The sequence below is a fragment of the Lissotriton vulgaris genome, chromosome 8 (genome assembly GCF_964263255.1).
Source record: "Lissotriton vulgaris chromosome 8, aLisVul1.2, whole genome shotgun sequence".
NCBI classification, from domain to species: domain Eukaryota; kingdom Metazoa; phylum Chordata; class Amphibia; order Caudata; family Salamandridae; genus Lissotriton; species Lissotriton vulgaris.
In genome coordinates this window covers 408,453,619-408,473,149 of record NC_141696.1, presented here as the reverse complement: position 1 = coordinate 408,473,149, position 19,531 = coordinate 408,453,619, and the positions used below count along the sequence as shown (strand labels likewise).

At 48.0% G+C, this 19,531-nt stretch overlaps 1 protein-coding gene across 2 annotated transcripts in view; it reads right to left on the bottom strand.

The window, feature by feature from the left end:
* The window catches only part of CNGA3 (cyclic nucleotide gated channel subunit alpha 3), a 344,207-nt gene that overhangs the window by 23,713 nt on the left and 300,963 nt on the right, over nt 1–19,531 (bottom strand). For both annotated transcript variants that reach the window (XM_086933287.1, XM_086933288.1), the window contains one exon: nt 11,122–11,228. In XM_086933287.1, the coding sequence (XP_086789413.1) occupies nt 11,122–11,228 (107 nt within the window). The remainder of the gene's footprint in view (nt 1–11,121; nt 11,229–19,531) is intronic.

Sequence of the window (19,531 nt, the reverse complement as noted above, 5' to 3'; positions counted from 1 at the left end):
CCGCTGGGGCTTCGTGATGTTTTGGATGCTTTGGAGGATCTAAGGATTGCCTTTCATGACACTGCCCAAGGATTGGGGGACCGGCTCGATGCGATTTCTCCGGCTGGCCGTGATTGCCTTTCAGTGCTGCACACTATGCCACATCCTCAACCTGTTTACGGTGGATTGTCTACCCTGGAGCATGTGGAGGCGATAGCTGGTCAAGCCTCAGTTTCCGCTGCAGTACTCTCCGTAGTTGATCTGAAGAGGTCTGGCGATAATGATCTTTCGCGATGGCTGGTGCATCTGCTTTGGACGCCATGTTTTCCATTTCCTTTGTCTTCTGATGGCGTGCCTCTTTGCTTCTTCCTGGATTTGATGCCCTTGCCTCGGCCTGCTGCTACGGTTGAACTTTTGCTTTGTCTTGCTCCCCACTGTACTATCCTCTGGCAAGCAGCAGTGGCTTCTATTGACTTTTGTGACCGACCTCCCAGCCAGTGTGACTCATCTCAAGTGCCTCGACTTCTGCAGTGGATTTCACAGTTGCCTTCTCCGTCCACGTTGGCTGTTTTAGACCTGGACTCCGTTGTCATGCTGGATCGAAGGGGACAGGGCTGAGGATGTTTCTCCTTTTTGTTGCAACCTGCTGTGTGTATTGCTGGGGCTGTAATGGACAATTGTTGGAGGAAAATGTTGGTTAGGTACTGGGTCGGGGTCCGGGGTTGGGTGGCCGCGGGTAAAAGTGCTGATTGTTTTGGTTATTTCTCTGGCCCTCCTCCGGTCTTATGTGATTCTCTTTTTCCTTCTTTTCCTTACTTCTGAATTTCGGGTACTCCTTTGGGGCGACAGACACACTGCTAGGGGGGGGGTAGGCCGTAGCCTCTGCATGCGTGTAGGGTGGGGGGTGTGCGGGGGGGGGGGTTTCTTTGTTCGTTTCAGTTCCTATGGGCCTCAATTTTTCTTCTTCCTCTTCTACTCTTTTCTTCTCCTATTTCCTTGGGTCATGGGGTGGATTGGGAGATGTGGGTAGTGGCTGGGGTGTATTATACTGTGTGTTCGTCATCTATCCTGACCTACTCGCCTCCAGCCATATGGCTGAGATACCCGCCACCCCCTCTCAACACAATCCCCAAGGATGGGAAACCGGAAACAGTTCTGAAGTTTTTGGAAGACGGGAGGGAGTGACCCTCCCGGCCGTATTTATTAAAATATGAAACAAAATTAAAACATTAAATAAACAGTTTCATATTATGTACAATTTCATTACCACATTGCGATGTTTGGCTAACCTTAACATATTCTCTAATACAAAGGTTCTCCTAGCCGAACTAACATCCTACAAAACATTTACTTGAAATTTTGAAATTGTACATCCTAACGTTTAAGGGCCAACGGCAAGGTCGTAACCGGTGTCAAGATCCCTAACCCAAAATATCCCCCTCACTTGTGAGGGGCGACCGCACAGAGGCGTACCTCATGTGCAACTTACCAATTTCCCTTGACTTGACGGGGGCCCCAATGAAACTCGACGCCACTTAAAGGTCGTACGAGGACTCGTGTGAGGTATCTAGAAGGTAGCGTAGACCCCCCCCAAACCCCCACACTACTTACCACATCTGCCGTCGCAGACGTCCTGGCCCCGGGAAATTCCCCAGGAGGGGGCTGTAACCCCTCCTACCCAGGAAGGGGCCTTGACCGCCTTTCCTTTCTTTTCGGCGACCCATCCTTAGAAGGGACCGCCTCCCCGTTGAGGGGCCAATGGTCACCTCCCCCGAGCGCTCCCATCCGTAATGGGTGACGCCCACTCATAGGGATCTTACAATTAGTGCTCACCGATCATGACCTTACCGCCACAGGCCCGGATAGTTGACCGGCTATCCGGGCCCCCCACAACACTCCTACCTAAAGGTCATGTTTTAACGTCTTTAGCCAAGCTATGAAGTCCCCTATGAGTAACTCATTCCCCACCTGAGACAAATGAACACCATCCCCCAAATACATACTGTCATCTTTAATACAACCATGCGAAATAGAATGCAGTGTATTGGAACGGAACAACCTACTCACTTTGTTATTAATTTTTTTCACAGAATGATTCACAGCAGAAACAGAAAGGGCCCCCCGCCACACTTTTCGTGGGATCATATGGGACCACGCAATTGTGCACCCTGGAACTCTCCTCGCTAACCAACTTACAGTGGAAAGCATCGCCTCAAGAAGAAGTCGTCTACCAGTGGTGACCAAATCATTGCCCCCAAGATGTACTATGACTACAGACGGCGGTGACCTCGTCCGCCCTAACAAACCCTCGAAAAATGATTGAAACTGGTCAATACAGAGACCGCCTCTTCTGTGGAAGGACACCCTGTACCCGTATTCCCCAGCTACGTGAATCATGTCACCTGCCTTGAATACGTCCGCGGCACGCCTCACGTATGAGTGGCCCACGACCCACACCTCCTTTTTCACAGCCGGTGATGTCTGACCGCTGGCCCGGTGTTGGGTCGACTGCATAGTCCCCCCCGCCTCGTAGGCTTGCGCAACTGAAAACCAAACAAAAACAAGAAGCGTGAGTACATCGTTACAGCTTCACAACATGTGCAACCGCACATACCTTTTATAACAATTGGAGGACCAACGCCCCACCCGTTTAATTTGTTCCACATTCAGACCCCTGGCTGTAGCTTCTGTAGCAGCCCCTATCCGAAAGGAATGGGTCCCAAACTCGCCCGGGTTCAAGCCCGCAGCGGCAATCGACATCACAAGCACCCGCTGAAACTGAAATTTTGTCAGTGGGGTGGTGTCAGCGTGTCTCAACAAGGTCCCCCCCCATGATGCCACCCTTCGTGCTAGGTAATCTTCTAAACACTTTACCGGACACATGGAGGACCCGGGAATCCTGCGTATAATTATGCAGTCACCCATCCCACTCTGATCGGTCTTGGACCTGACAAATGAGACAGTCATTGTCTCCCCTCTGATCTGAACGTGCTCCTGGCACAAACCTCCTGTCACATCCTGCTTGTTCCTCGCCACTAGTTCGCTTACCCGCATCGCCCCATGAAATGCCAGCGTAAAAGCGGCTCGGAATAACACTGTCTCATACTGAGATGAACATGTAGCAGGGAGTGTGGATAACAACAGGGCCAACCTATCCAAACCTATCGGGCGCCTCTCATCTACTCTGCGACCCTCAAGGCGTTGCCACCCACGTAGCGCTTTTTGCACAACGAAAGACGCTGTCGGGTCCTGGATCCCATGAGCCCTAGCAACAAAGGAAATGGCAGCCCGATGCCTCTGAGCCGTGGCCACCGATTTCCCTGCCAGATGTAAGGACATCAGAAAATTCACCACCCATTCCTCGTGGCCCCAAAGCCCCTCTCTATCAGTCCCCAAAAAGGCTAAATAGGACCGGAACGCCCCTTCATATGCCTTCCTCGTCCTGGGTGCTAAACTCTCTCCCACGAGGTTACGAAGTTCGGGGCACCGAGAGACCAGAGAGCTTCGGGAAAGGGTGCCGGTTCCGGGTCCGCTGTGGGAAGAAAACCCCAGAAAGCCTGCATACGAAAACGAGACAGTGCATCAGCCGCCTGGTTCATTACCCCCGGGACATGTCTTGCTTTGAATAGCACATTCAATTGCATACACAGTAGAACAATTTCCTTGAGCAGTCTCAAAATCAATTTGCATCGTGCTGCCTGGCTATTGATACACTCGACCACGGTCATATTGTCAGACCAAAATACCACAGAGTGATCTCTGAACCCTTCGGGCCAGGTTCTCAGGGCCACCAAAATGGGGAAAAGTTCCAGGAAAGCGATATTACTCGTCAGTCCGTTGTCATGCCACCATGCCGGCCACTTTTGTGCAGACCATCTTGTGCTGAAAATGGCACCAAAACCTATGCTCCCTGCCGAATCTGTCCACAGCCCCAGCTCCTCAGAGGACACGGCCGGTTTGTTCCAGACGACTCGACCATTGAAATCCGCCAGAAATGCCAACCAAATGCGCATGTCCTGGCGTACCTCAGCCGAGAGCCTTGTGCGATGATGGCCCTCCTTCAGGCCGACCATGGCTTGAGCAATCGAACGGGAAAAGGGGCGGGCCATTGGTATAACCCTCAGGGCAAAATTCAACTGACCCACTAACTGCTGCAATTGATGCAGCTTAACCTTAGATCCACATATACACATTTGTAGAGATGCCCTGAACTTTGACACTTTGTCAGCTGGTAAACGAAAACAACCTTCTCCGGAGTCTAACTCGATCCCCAGAAACTCGAGGCAAGTAGAAGGACCCACAGTCTTACCTGGTGCCAATGGCACGCCAAACTGATTCATCAAGACACAAAAATCGGCCAAGGCCTGACCACATTCCGGATCCCCGGCTGCCCCCAGGAACAAAAAATCATCGAGGTAATGCATGACATGTTGGAAACCCGTCTTCTTCGTGAAGACCCATTGTAGAAAACTACTGAATTTCTCAAAATAAGCACAAGATATAGAGCACCCCATCGGCATACACCTATCCATGTAATAATGACCCTGAAACATGAAACCCAGGAGACGCTGATCGTCTGGATGTACCGGGAGCAACCGGAACGCTGACTCGATATCAGATTTCGCCATCAGCGCCCCAGGCCCCAGGCGATTCAAAATGGCTACGGCCTCATCGAAGGATGCGTACCGCACCGAACATACTTCCGGGTCTATCGCTTCGTTTACGGAAAGACCACGTGGAGCTGATAAATTATGTATCAGCCGGAACTCACCCGGGTCCTTCTTGGGGACCACTCCTAAAGGAGAACAAACAAAGTTATGCACCGGGGGTACACTAAACGGGCCGGCGACTCGTCCTCGAGTAACCTCCTTCCTGATCTTATCCTGTACCACGGTTGTATGCTGCAGGACCGAAAGCTGATTTTTACATCTCTCCACACCCTGAAAGTCCCCCACTGGGATGCGGAAACCATACGTAAACCCGTTCCGCAACACCCCAGCAGAAGTACGATCCGGGTATTCACTGAGCCAGGGAATCATTGCCAAGGTATCAATCGGGGTAGGTAAAGGCGCCCCTCGGACTATGTTAGACCTGTTTGGCGCCTCCTCTACCCCCGTTATCACCCGTTTTGGCTCTGCACGTGGACTCAGGATGGGATGATTGCCCACACCCACTACATTCGTGCCTAAATTTGCACGATCCCTGGGGCCTAGTACATTTACCCCTGTTGAAATTCCAACAAACCCCCCTTTTTCCTGTATTGCCGGCAGGCCTCGAGTAATTGTCGGTGCCTGCACCTGATCGAAAGGGCGTCCCCGCATACTGGCGGGAGGATTCGCCAACGCTACTCCCTACTAATGGCAATTTCAACATACCAGTATCCTTCATTTTAGACCATGACACAGAATCATAACAATCCCAAGTTAAGTTTTTATCGTGTTCTTTGGCCTTTCTAAAAAGATTATCATAGCAAAACCAATGATTACCCTCGTGTGATGTCGAGTACCCCATGATTCGTGACTGGTAAGTCGGCAATTCGGATAGCAAATCGGGCCTCCGTTCCCCCAAAATTGACGTAAAAATCCCCCACGCTTTGCCCCAATTGCCAATGTTTTCATTTACCTTAAAGGCGGCCATTTTTGCGCGCCAAACACTCGGATGCATGAGGTCCTTCTGGCCTTTAACATGCTCCACCTCATAATTGTCAGTAAGCAACGAGAAGATGTTTACATATTCCCCTGCCCAAATCTTCTCTTTAATAGCCAAAGGAACATGTTGACCCAACTTTTCCCTACGAGAGGGTGCAGACTCGTCCCTCGCAATCGGCAATGGCCGCTTACCTGAACCGGACGCTGCCTCTGCGGTCGAACCCGTCCCCTGTGGCTTCTCTACTGCTGCAGCCGGCGTGGACACCTTCGCTGCTTCCCGTTTCTCGCGCAGTTGCTTCATCAGCACCTGCGCTTCGACAGCCGTGGCGCCCTCGCTACCTTCACCCAACCACGCTGCTAATTGTGCTGCCAGCTCGGGCGGCATATCTTCCCTGGACACGGGGGTGACCACAACGGGAATCGGATTCCCTTCCACCGGCACGGGAGTGGGTGCCTCGAGCGGGGTACTGGGACCCGGGATGTCTTCCCCAGCTGCTCCCCTCCTGGGCCTCTTGTTTTTCCCTCCCGGGGCTGCTCCCGCCAAAGGACGTTTCGGTCCCCCTTCCTCGTTTTCATCCATTCGCCTCTTTAGTTCGGTCATCTCTTTCATGAGAACGCGCAGCATCTGGTCGGTAGTCATGCGCTTTCCCGCCTTCTTCGGCATTCTCCAACAGAGTATCTGGAAAACAAACAAGAACGATTACAACGCTCAAAATTGGCTCTTCGTTCCGTCTCGAGCTCACGTACAGCGAAGAGGTGCAGCTTCAGAGCACAGGAACAAGAGGATGCTCTCTTGGCTTGTTGCTCCTTATATCCGTCTTCAGGGCGGGCGTAAACCCGCCCCTGCCTGCCCCAAGGGCGTGGCCGGCCGCGTCAGTGTCTAGGCCAACCCACTCTAGGGCGGGAAAAGGCGCGCCCCGGCTACGCCGCTTCGGGCATACCAGCCGAGACGCGCCTCCCGCCCAAGATGGCTTCCCGGGGGGATCGTGGTACTCCGCCATACGTTCGGGGGGACCGAATGGTCGCCCCTTTCCATTTGTTTTGTGGATAATGTTTGCTGATTTCTCTGAAGACCATTGCCCACTTCTGTCCTGGACGTATTGTTTGGACTCTGATCCTTCTTGACTTTTATTGCTTTGGACACACTTAAAAAACTTTAAAATTAAACCTTCACTTATCCTACCTCTCGGCAGCGCAATTACTTATAGTGTAACTCGGATTAATCGTGCTTGCTTTGCTATGCTGCTGAGTCGCCCAACTGCTTGCTAATGTGCTTTAAATGTTGTCGAGGCCGGCCTGTGGGTTGTAGGCCCGTATTTGTTTGCTTATATTGTCTAATAAAGGTTTTCAAAAAATTAAAAAAAAACAAAAAAAACAATAGCAACCACAAGTTGTCGTTTGGTGGCAGCGTCCGCTTTAGTGTACAGTGGATAATATTTACTAAATTTTGATTGTTCCCTACAGCGGAATCGTCTATCCTGGACTGGTGTGTTTGACTCGCTTATGCTGTGAGAGATTTGCCCTCCTCTGTTTCTTGCAGAGTTGGTGGAGAGCTTGGTCTCCCAGTTCTATAATAGTGCTATTACTGACTGCAATGACGTATTCGGAAGGCATGCAGATATGCAGCTTAGCCGAGGGGTTGTGTAAGCCCTGCTATTGCTATAATGTTAAGTAGTCCTATTCCTCCAGGTGCCCAGACATCATCATATCTACCAACCAGTCAGGAATGCAAAACTGTGTTGTTCGTTTCTTTTTCTACTCGTCTTGTCATCTGTACTGCAATGCATATTAAATAGCATTAACAATGCCTTTTAAAAATGCGTTGGGTTTAAAACACATAAATAAAAGGCATTGTCATTTACAAGGCCAATAGCCCAAACGCTCGCAAAAACAAGACCTATTGCATTGAAAATGCTTGTTTTAAGATGGGGATGACTTGCCCAATTTTTAGGCAGTCTGCAAACGAGCCTTGTGACAGAGATGTGTTAATTATTGCTGTCCAGATGGGTTTGACAAATTGGGTGGTTGTCGTCGAGTGTTTCGAAGAGAGGGGATCATTGAAGTGGTTATTGGGTTTTGTAGATGAGAGGATTTTGGAGATGTCGATGTCGTCATATAACTTGAAAGAGGACCATTGCACTTTAGTTTTGGGCACTGCTTGAGAGGAGTGTGCAGGTTCCTCGATTTGTGAAGCCGATAGGCAAGGTAGGTTGGTAGCGGCTGCATTAAGCTCACTTCTCAGTGAGTTACCTTTGTCTGTGAAGAAAGGCGATAATTTGTCACAGTTTATTAGGGGTTTGTCGCTTCTTTAGAGGATTTGGCCAATTTATTTGTCTGTAGTTTTATCATTTCAAAGAGTTTTGATGGTCTATTTTGAGTGTTCTCCTATTCCAATCTAAAGAATATTTTTTTTGATTTGAGAATGGTTTTGTTGTATGCGTTTCTGGTCTTTCTTAGAAGTTTTAGTTGAGGGAATGATGGGTCTTGTCTCCATTTCTGAACGGTTAATCTCAGGTTTCTCCTTTCCTCGTTCAGGGTGCCACTAAACGTTTTTTTCTCTATCCGTGACTCTTCTCAGTTTTAGAGGAGCCACTGAATTGATTATTTCTAACATGGTTGCATTGTAGTGGTCTGTTAGTTTGCTGATGTTTGTTATGCTGGACGATGAGGGAAGATCCTTCTCAGATTGCATAGCCAGTTTCTCATAGTCCAGGTCTTTTGTATCTCTAATCCATCTCTTAATTTTGACAAATTGTGTAGATCTATCCTTTATAAGTCCTGGAATTTGGAAGGTAATAGAATGGTCGTCTGACCAATCGCATGGAGATATCATGATTAAATTGACTGCCTTTTCCGGCCCTAGGATGCTTGATTCCGGTCCAGGAAAGACATGGCTTGGCAGTTCGGGCTGGACTGTTCCGATGAGGCACAGGGTCAAGGCTGATTTGCATATGGCCATGTCTGAACTGGGGTGGTGTGGTGAGCAAAAAAACGATGGATTTAGACCCAGATCTCTATACTGGGGTGAATGTATGACATTGTTCTGCATTCTGTCCATCAACTGTTGGTTTTGTCTTGTGAACAAGGCCACCTCAGTGCATACATCCAGCCTCCAGCTCGGAGAGCAGATTATATAACGAGGCATTAAGGTGCTTGTGCAACGTTGACATAATTGGCGGTGAATGCATGAAATAAGAAGCTTCAGAGAAAAGAAGCTGCAGAAGAATAATACAGATTAAAAAAACAAATTAAAAACACCTGTGTGGATGTAAACAGGCATGATAACTGAGTAAGTCAAGGAAAAGCTGGAGACCATTGTGGTATGAACTGACGTGTTGCTTCTGCTTTCTTGATAGCAGTTGCACAGTGTTTAGCGATTTGTGATACCAGGTGCAGGTTGTTATTGAATTTGTAAATGTTTGTTTAAGATAACTGCACTTGAGAACACTAGTGGCTGGGTTATTTGTCGTGTTGGTGGTGCCAGGTGGCCCCATGTCTTGTGTGACAGGTACATCCAGCTCAGGCTTTGCATCAAACATCATTTTGTATTCTGTTACTTGTCTTTTTGTTTTTCCATTATGCTTACATTTCCCACTATACCAAGGGCTGTAGGGTAAAAATCCAAGGCTGGTTGTAAGAGCCACACATAACATGAGGGCTATTTTGTAGCGGAGGACTGCATCCAAGGGACTAGATTTGCACCAGATATTGCAGTTGTACAGTCTTGCTTCTTCTTTTGATTCTTATTATGACAACCAGCTTCAATTGTTTTCTAACTTTCTCAGTCTTGTAACACTAGTGACTGTGCAGTGGGGCAATCAGCATCAATACTTGCTGTTGGTTCCGCTGAGGAAACTTTGGTAATACAGAGCAAGAGGCAGATGCTTGTTTAGCACTTTCTGTAATATGGATTTCAGTCACAAATTTTGTACTTACAAAATCCAAAATGGGCATTGCTTAATTTGCTTGGAGGAGTTGCCCAATGGAAATGAGGGAACACCTTTGACCTCACTTTATTACAGGTACGGGCAAAGCAAGCTGTTATTGTGCCGCAACTGAATGACACATTGTGAGTGTGCAACCAAGGGTGCCCTTGTGAGGAGGACACAATGTTTCAAGAGATGCCTATGCATCTTCCTGGAAACGGGTGCAGTCAGAATGTGCTAGCCTGCGTGGACGGGGGTGTGGGGGAATCCCTTCACCATCCTCAAAGTTTTGTCAGTCCCTCTGCTTTGGTAGATTTAAACTGTTAGTCCAGCTTTTACTTTTGTGCTGTTCCCATGCATTTGTGAGTTTGCACCTGGACTGGGGACAGCACATTATAGTCCAGTTGTACGACCCTTCCATTTCCATGAAAGAGAGACATGAGAAATGCACTATATTTACAAAGATATGGCGCATTTCTGCTGTCTCCCTTCGCTGGTGCGCTGTGTGCTGCCTAGTGCCAACACAGGCACCCTTATGCCATGGTGCAATGGGGCCTGCGTTGCAGGCAGAATTATTTATGTGCAGGAAGAGACACCTTCCTGCACAAAAGCATTATTATTCTTTATTTTTCATGGTCCTATATCTTACTTTTGTGTTGTCCAGCGCAATCAATAGAAAATGGTTTGGTCTGGTATACCTAAGTCTCCTTTGGTTGAAACACTCATGGAGGTACAGTGTAGCAACATGCAACCCCTAACAAGAGCCAAGTAAGATTGTGTTAGGGCTTCAGCATACCCTTGCTCTTCAGTCATGCAAGAACCGACGGAAGCTTGACTAATCACAACACCATTCTCAAGGTCTATCTCCAGTCTTACTAGCTTAAATTCTGTGAGACATTTAGCCATTTTTTTTCAGTCCCATGACCTTTGGTCTCACTGCATAGAAGTGTCCATCACTTTGTCTAATTGCCTTCTCTTCTGTTTTATGCCACTTGCTGATAAACCCACAAGTATATGTGGTAGCTTTGTGTGTTGAACAATTAAGATATATTCCTGTGAAACCATACTTGGTGAATAGCTCTAAGGGAAATGGCTTTTTCATAGTATCTTTATTTTCAAGGAATTTTGTTAGGTGGGCCTTCCCTCTGGGTAGCCTGTGTCTCTGTTGCATACATTCTCTAACATGGAGTGTGAAGTAGCAATGTGGCTCAAGAGTAGTTTTGGGCTTGAGTAATCAACAATCAGAATAACAATTGGCCTGCTCTACAATTTACAGGTCCTGGAATAGATATAGTCCTTGGTGTGGATAAAGAGAGCTCATCTGTATTGAGCTGTGTATTGATATAATTGTCCTAGATTAATGTTTGTTTGTGTTTATATCTGTGATACATTTTGGTGTTAGAAAAAAACGTGCTATACCTTGAGGTGCTGTGGAACTTGGCATATAGGTAAAAATAAGCAAGCGAGCAATAAAACACAAAAACGCATGTGAGACTTAAAGTTATTCACATTTTCAGAAAGCTAGAGGGATAAGTAAAACAAAACAAAAATAATCCCTGATGGCTTACCTGTCCTGAGCCTCACCAATGTATCTACAATGTAAATACAATCTGCACCATAATCCAGCACCATCCACAAGATAATATTCCTTGTTTGAAGCTCATCAAAACAAGCCCTGCCAAATAAAACACATACATTTGGTGAACTTTAAGTAGGAACATAATCTTTGAAGTTACAAATTCATTTAGGAATGCTACACTACTTTAGTATTTTCTGAACCTATCACTGTCACATTAGAAATTCAGAATTTAGGCAAGTTCAGATCTGCACCCATGTGCCACGTTTTATTCCACAAATTCTCAGCGCACAGTGACTACCTACTCTGATTTTTGACGTGACCACCAAAGCCACCAACAAAGTAGCTTCCCTTCAGAATGCCATCTGCCCCTAAATTATAATCCCAACTGGTTCAAGCATTTCCTTACTGCCTCAGGCATGATGATGATTTGCCTCACAAACAAAATATAGATCCCTTTCAGTGGACAATTTTGACTGTCTTCCATATTTTGCATGTGAAGTGTGAACTCAGCATACAGCGAGTGACTGCACCGGGTATTCTGTTCTGCAGAATCCTTTAGGGGGCCCTGACAGAAACATGGAGTAGAGAAGTTTTCCTTGATACCTTTACTCCTGTACAAGAGACAAGGCCCACAGATTTGTGATTGATGTGTACGTGTAGGGGAGTACTGTGTGAACATGTAGGTGAGGCTTGCAACATTTCTGAGAGAGTTTGGTCAGTTATGGACCAAAGCATGAGGTCCTCACAGAGAGCTACAGATTAATATTATTATTATTAAAGGGGTTTGTAAAGCGCCTAGTGACGCCTCCTAGTGTGTCCCCGTGCTGTGGAGAGAGAGTCAATAGGAGGACGGAGAGCAGGCTACTATAGAACAAAAAGATACGTTTTCAACAATTTCCTAAAAGAGGACTCATTCTTCTCTAACCTAATGTTAGTGGGGAGGGTGTTCCATTTGTTGGCTGCAAGAGAACGGAAAGACCGACCTCCCATTTTAGCTTTTTTTGTGAGCGAGGTTTTAAGCAGACCATTCCCTTGGAACGGAGGGATCTGTTAGGCTCATATGGCATCGCTAGATCAGACAAATAGGAGGGGGCTTTCTGATGGATGATCCTATGGCACCAGAGAAGTGCTTTGAAAAGTATTCTCTTACCAATTGGCAACCAATGGAGGGTAGCCAGGGAGGGTCTGGAAGGAGCTCTTCGGGGGAGTCTTAGCACTAGGTGTGCTGCTGAATTTTGTAAGACTTGCAATCTTCTGATATTCTTTTCAGAAGTGCCCAGCAACAGCACATTGCCATAGTCTATTCGAGAGGTAATAAGCGCCTGAGTCATGGTACGCCTGGAGTTTAGAGGGAGCAAATCCAGAGTGCGATTAAGAGTTCTCATGACTCCAAAGCATTTTCCTACAGTTTTCTTGACATGGCTGTCGTAGGAGAGCTTGTTATCGATCAAGACGCCTAGATTCTTAGCTTCCTGACTGGGGGTGGGTAGGGGTCCCAGACAGTTAGGCCACCAGTTTTTGGTCCAGTTTGTGTCCTTTCCTCCTATTATGAGTACCTCAGTTTTTGTACCATTTAATTTGAGGCAATGTTCGGTCATCTAGGTTGCAAGATTACTCATGCAGGATTTAAAGTTGTCAGCCTCGGAGGAGGGAGCCTGAGATAGGGAGATCAGCAATTGAGTATCGTCGGCGTAGGAGACAAGCTCTACGCCAAATGATTGGACCACCTCTGCCAGTGGTGCCATGTACAGGTTGAACAGGGTAGGACTCAGGGCAGAGCCCTGAGGTACTCCCTGTTCGAATGTCATGCAATCCGAGAGATAGTTACCCCTTTGGACCTGAAAGCTCCTGTTAGTAAGAAAGGCCTTCAGCCACCCCAGAGCCTCTTTGGTGACCCCCGCTTTGTTTAGACACTGTAGCAAGATGGAATGTGCTACAGTGTCAAACGCGGCACTGAGGCCCAGCATGATGAGGGCCATGGTCTTACCCTCGTCGGCTCCTTCCCTCAGAGTTTCAGTCGCTCTCAGGAGCGCTGTCTCTGTGGAGAAGCTCGATCTGAAGCCCGACTGCGAGGTATGAAAGGCGTTTTGGGCTTCAAGGTGAGCCATGAGTTGGACATTGGCTACTTTCTCCGCTAGTTTTGCTAGATAAGGTAGCAGGGAGATCGGGCGCAGGTTCTCCAATATGTCCTGACTCATATTGGGTTTCTTCTTAATGGGAAGCACTATTGCTTTCTTCCATTCTGCAGGCAAACACGCAGTAGAAAAGGAAATTTGGAGCATGTGTCTAAAATGGGGCTCTAAAACCGCATGGCTAGCCGCTAGAATCTTGGGGGGGGCGGGATCTCGTGGGGAGCCGGATTTAATACTTTTGCAAGATTTCACAAGAATGTCGGGGGGCGGAACAGTAAAAGCACATAGGCAAGATTTTGTACGTATAAGGTCATCACTCTCAACAAAGTCACTGCCAGATTTTATGTTGCTGGAGAAATTAGCATAAATGTCCGTGATCTTGCCAGAAAAATATTTAGCAATTTTATTGCATGTATCAACTGAATCATTATGAGATGTTGGGTTGGAGTCTATTATCGAGATTTCTCTGAAAATCTGAAAGAGCTCCTTCGAGGAGTTTTCTGCTTCCAAAATCCTGTTATTATAGTAAGATGCTTTGGACACGCGTATTTTTTTATTATATTCTTTTTGCACTGTTTTATAGAGGGCTTTGATTTCAGGGCAGAAATCGAGACGCCATTCTCTTTCGAGCTTTTTACAAGCAGTTTTGGCTAGCTGAAGCTCCTGAGTGAACCACGGGACAGTTTTTTTAGTCCTCGTGGCGTTAGTTATATTGCGATTAGGGGCCGTGATGTCCAGAGCTTTCGTGATACATTTCTGTAGATGTTCATAGGCTGTCTCACAGTCGGATCCTCTAGGAGGTCCCACTTTTTCAAGAATTTGAGTGAAGGTGTCTAGAGAGAAGTTTTTCCATTTTCTACGCTGATATCGCTGTGATCTTTGTTTGTTATGTTTGATTCCATCTAGTTGCAGTTGTATTGGAATAATGAAATGATCGGACCAAGGGACTGGCTGGGGAGATAGAGTCTGCACTCCCGTCCAATTCCCAAATATGGGGTCCAGTAGATGTCCTAGTTGGTGTGACGGATCGGTATTTTTTAACTCTAGTTTTAGGGAGAGTAACTCGGATTTAATGTCTGCCGCTTCCTTATCGAGGGGGTCGTCAAAATGGACATTTAAATCACCTAGTACTAATACACAATTTTTTCTGAGTGCTAGATGGGTTAGAGCTTCCATAAGAGTAGGAGTAAAGTCATAGAGCCTTCCAGGGGGGCGGTACACGAGGATACCTGAGAGAGAGTGGTTCGGTCCAGTAGTAATAGTGAAGGAACCGGCTTCACTATGATCAACCGTGATGGGAGAACGGATACATTCTAAAGGGGCTTTAGTGGCGATGGCAATACCCCCGCCTCTACCATCCTTTCTGTCAAGTCTGGAGAGGGAGTAGCCGGGAGGTAAGGCTTGAATTACATCAGGATCCCAGCGCAGCGGGGGAAGCAGCCACCGGGTAACCAGACACCCAGGGAGGCAAAACGCTCTGGGGAGGCCTGCTGTGAGACCCTGGTGCCGTGAGGGGAACGGCTGGAAAGTACGAACTTTGTGCCAGCAACCCGACCGCCGCGAGGGCAAGGGACTACATCCCCCAGGTGCCCCGGCGGTCGGGTGACGTCAGCGGAGCGCCCGGAGGCGCGGGAGAAAAGCAGGAGAGCCGAGCGCTGCAGGTGAGCGCAGCGGGGGAAGCAGCCACCGGGAAACCAGACGCCCAGGGAGGCAAAACACCCTGGGGAGGCCTGCTGTGAGACCCTGGTGCCGTGAGGGGAACGGCTGGAAAGTACGAACTTTGTGCCAGCAACCCGACCGCCGCGAGGGCAAGGGACTACATCCCCCAGGTGCCCCGGCGGTCGGGTGACGTCAGCGGAGCGCCCGGAGGCGCGGGAGAAAAGCAGGAGAGCCGAGCGCTGCAGGTGAGCGCAGCGGGGGAAGCAGCCACCGGGAAACCAGACGCCCAGGGAGGCAAAACGCTCTGGGGAGGCCGGCTGTGAGACCCTGGTGCAGTGAGGGGAACGGCTGGAAAGTACGAACTTTGTGCCAGCAACCCGACCGCCGCGAGGGCAAGGGACTACATCCCCCAGGTGCCCCGGCGGTCGGGTGACGTCAGCGGAGCGCCCGGAGGCGCGGGAGAAAAACAGGAGAACCTCTCGCACCGCGAGTCGCGCGCGGGAGCGGCCGGGCTAAGGCCGGGACAAGGCGGGACCATCTAAGGCCAGAGGAGGCCGGGACGGGCCACCCCCCCTGGCCGTTCCTTTGAAATAGGTAAGACTTCTTGTGCTAAATCTTTCAAATCCCTTCAGGTGCCTGCTGCTACTGACAACATGTCTTGTAAAGGGGCCAAGAAACTGCATACTGGGTCTAGTGATCGGGCCAAGGGGTCAATGGTACAATACCTAATACATACTGCACCGTCCACTGTCCAACAACCAGTAAGAATAGCACAAGATCAATTGTTTACCGACCGTCCCAATATTGACATTACTCCCCCTCAGCCTCAGTCTATCGTCGCCTCTCCAAACTTATCCTTCTTGGAGGAACTTAACAGCTTATGCCACACCAAATATGCGGCCGTTAAGTCGACATCAGAGCACACTAACGCCGCCTTTTGTCCTACAGCCATTACAAGCCCCCACCTCAGTTCTTTATGCTCACCCTATGGAAACCGCTTGGATACTCCTCTCGGTCCACCAGAATTAAGTAACATGAACCCAATAATGTCTTTCCAGGACCCCTCTGGTGAAAGGAATCATGCTGCGGACAAACATATAGGCACTCATGCTAAGGAGATATCGTTTGCCCACTCAATCACACCAACACTCTTGGCCCAGATACAGACTATGATCAATGCCGCAATACACCCGCTAATCGAAAAAATAAAGGACCTCGGGGTCCGGATCACGGCAATAGAGGAAAAGATCAAGATAAACTCTCTCCCCCAAAATAACGTGGCAGACCCCAATCTATCACAGTCTCCACGTAATACTGTTAAGCCTTCAACAACTTCAAAAAATAGAGTATCCCAACCCCAACGGACAAGCGCAGGTACGCCAACTCAATCTAGCGGGAAAGCCCCCATCAAAACAAAAACAATACCTAGCTGTTCCTCTACAACGAGGCTGAATAATGCTACAATGCCACCTAAAGAGCTACCCCCCATGATACGGAACATGCAAAGGAAAACTAATCACATCCATCTACCACCGGAGGCTGCTCCGTTCGTGGGTGTCCTATCTGGGGTGCCGGAACTCCCAAAGGGTAAATCTGAAAGCGAACAGGAGCTGAGAAATAAGACACTATTTTGGCTATCAAAAAATAGACCCCTACCCCCATACATTGATGGTAGAATAAAATGTGTTAGAAGGGTGGGATGGTTAGGCCCGCTCCGAAAAGAGAGATCCGGTGATCTGGTGCTAATAAAGTTCATTAATAACAATGTTGTCCCTAACCTCCAATCTTGGAAACCACAGATAGGAGACGGACCTATACACACTTGGGGTTTATCCGATTTTTATCCTAGAGAAGCACTACACCCTCATACAAGATCATCGCCGAGATTAACTTTTGGTTGGGCCAATACACCTCCGGGGTGAAGGGCTTTTAATATACAGACCCTCTCTGGACATTCCATTGATTCGCTACCTGACTTTTTAAAAACAAAAAAGATTTTATTTTATGTTACCTACCGTGACATGATTTGAAATGAACTGAATTAATCTGATTTGTAATTGTGTATATATCTTGCAATGTGCTTTTATGATTTTATATTTAAATCGAATAAAGCTAAAGCTACTACTACATCAGGATCTGCGTATTCGTCCAGCCATGTTTCCGTGAGAAACAGGATGTTAATGTTGTCATCTTCGAGTAGATGGTAAATTTGTGTACAGTGCTTTCGAAGGGATCTGCAGTTGAGCAGTGCTGCTTTTACTGTGTTTTTCGTACTAGTATTAGTTACAGTATTTTCGGGGGCAAAAGTGCAAGTGGTACATTTCTTTAGCGATAGCGCTTTCATTGAGTGTTTGCAGCATGAGGGAGTATTAGGCTGGATATCCAGCAATTCTTGTCTTCCATACCTTATTAAGTCGGGTGTAGAAGAGCCAGGGTTTACGGCCCCGCGCCCCATCCGGCCGCGGACGGGCGCAGACGGGCTTGACTTTGGCTCGACTTCGGCGCGCTTCCGGCGCGCCCGCTGCACGCGTCCGCGGCGCGGACGCTGACCAAGGCACATTTATAGCGTAGGGAGGGGTCGCTAGAGCGCTGACCTGTGATCCCTGAGCCCGGAAGTGCAAGGCTCCTCCTCACCCTCCGCATCAAACGCCCATGATTGGACGCGGCGGACCGGGGCGGGAGTGGGCGGAATACAAAAAGCCTGAAGGTGTGGTGCAGTGATACAAGTGCAATCAGGTAAACACACACTGAACGTTTTTTTAAAAATAGCCTTAGTCGCTAAATTAAAACAAATGATGCACTGAAGAATACAAAAAGTGAAGCATAGTAAAAGTGAAGTGTATAAAAAGTGATGATGGAATACTTGAATTAATCTCAGCCACTGGCAATTATTCAGGGCCACTCCCCAATCCATTTAGATTTTGAACAACATGCCTCCTCAGTTTGGACCAAGCTAAATGCAAATCATTCTCAATCCTGCTCCAATGGGAACAGTCCAGCCCCAACTGCCAAGCAGGTCCCCTCTGAACCAGAACACAGCTAACCCAGGACTGGTTTGCCCTTTTAATGGGCTCATCAGCTGGGTATATCTTTGCTCCTGTGACACAGTGTGCTCGGGACCCACGTCTGGGTATACTATGCCACTTAGGGTGACACACTAAACTATACAAAAAGTGATTGATGGAATGCTTGGATTAATCTCAGCTAATGGAAATTACATAGGGCCACTTTCCAGTCCATTGTTATTTTACACACCATTTCATCTCAGTTTGTACCCAGCTGTATACAAATAAGTCTCAACCCTGCTCCAATGGGAACAGTCCAGCCCAAACAGCCAAAGCAAGTTCTTCCTGAACCGGAAAACAAGCAACCCAGGACCAATTTCACCCTTGTTATGGGCTCATCAGCCGGGTGTAGCTTAATTCCAGTAGCACAGTGTGCATGGGACCACATCTGGGCATAACCGTTCCACTTCGGGAGACACACAAAAGTATACAAAAAGGGACGTTATGTTATGTTATCAGAAGCTTATAATTTATGACCATGTCATTGATGAACTTAGGGCTCTTGCAGTGCAGCGCCATGAAAGCAAGGCAGTTAACTTCAAATGCAGCCCGTTGCTCCACCGGTAACCAATGGAGTTTTTGCAAACAGGGTCTAGCTGACTGCCATCTCGGCTGTTTGTAGATTAGTCTTGCCGCTGGGTTCTGGACTATTTGAAGACGGTTGAGCAAGCATAGTGGCAGGCCTATGTAAAGAGCATTTGAAAAGTCAAGGCGGGTTAGGACCAGTGCTAGCACTGCCTGAACCAGGGCAGCGTGGGTCAGCAGGTGGGAGATCTTTCTAATTTTTCGCAGTTGGAAGAGCCTAGTGGATACGACCGAACCCACTTGGCCTCTAAGAGAAAGATCAGCGTTTATAATAAACCCTAGACTTTTCACAGAGGACGAAGGGGTAAATTCCATGGCAGAATTAGAAGAATCCAGAGAAAAAAATCAGCTGGAGATCGTCGGCGTAATTGAAGACGGTGACCTTCCTGTTCTTTAGTGAATGGATCAATGGCCTAAGGTAGAGGTTAAATAGCAAAGGGGAAAGGGAGGAACCCTGTGGTACCCCACACGTGATGGATACTTTGGGGGCCGTGAATGTGCCAAGGCGTACTGCTTGGGTTCTACCTGTAAGAAAGGACTTAATCCAGTTGTAAGCAAGGCCTTGTATACCTGCTTGTTCGACACGGTTCAATAAGATGTTATGATCACCCGTGTTGAATGCAGCCGACAAATTCAGGAGCACCAATGCCTGCAAGGCCCCCTTGTCAGCATTGGCTCTCAGCGTATCCATGACCTCAAGGATAACTGATTCCGTTGAATGTGCGGGTCGGACACCAGCTTGATTAGGCTCCAGGTATTCAGATTGTTCTATAAAATTAGAGAGACAGCTGGCCACATGGGTCTCCATGATCTTAGCTAGGAAAGGTAAAAGGAGATAGGGCGGTAATTGGAGGGATTTAAGGGATCGGCCCCAGGTTTTTTTAGCAATGGAATTACTGTAGTATTTTTGAAGGTGGAGGGTACCTCCCCTTTACTAAGGGACTCGTTCAGAAAAGGA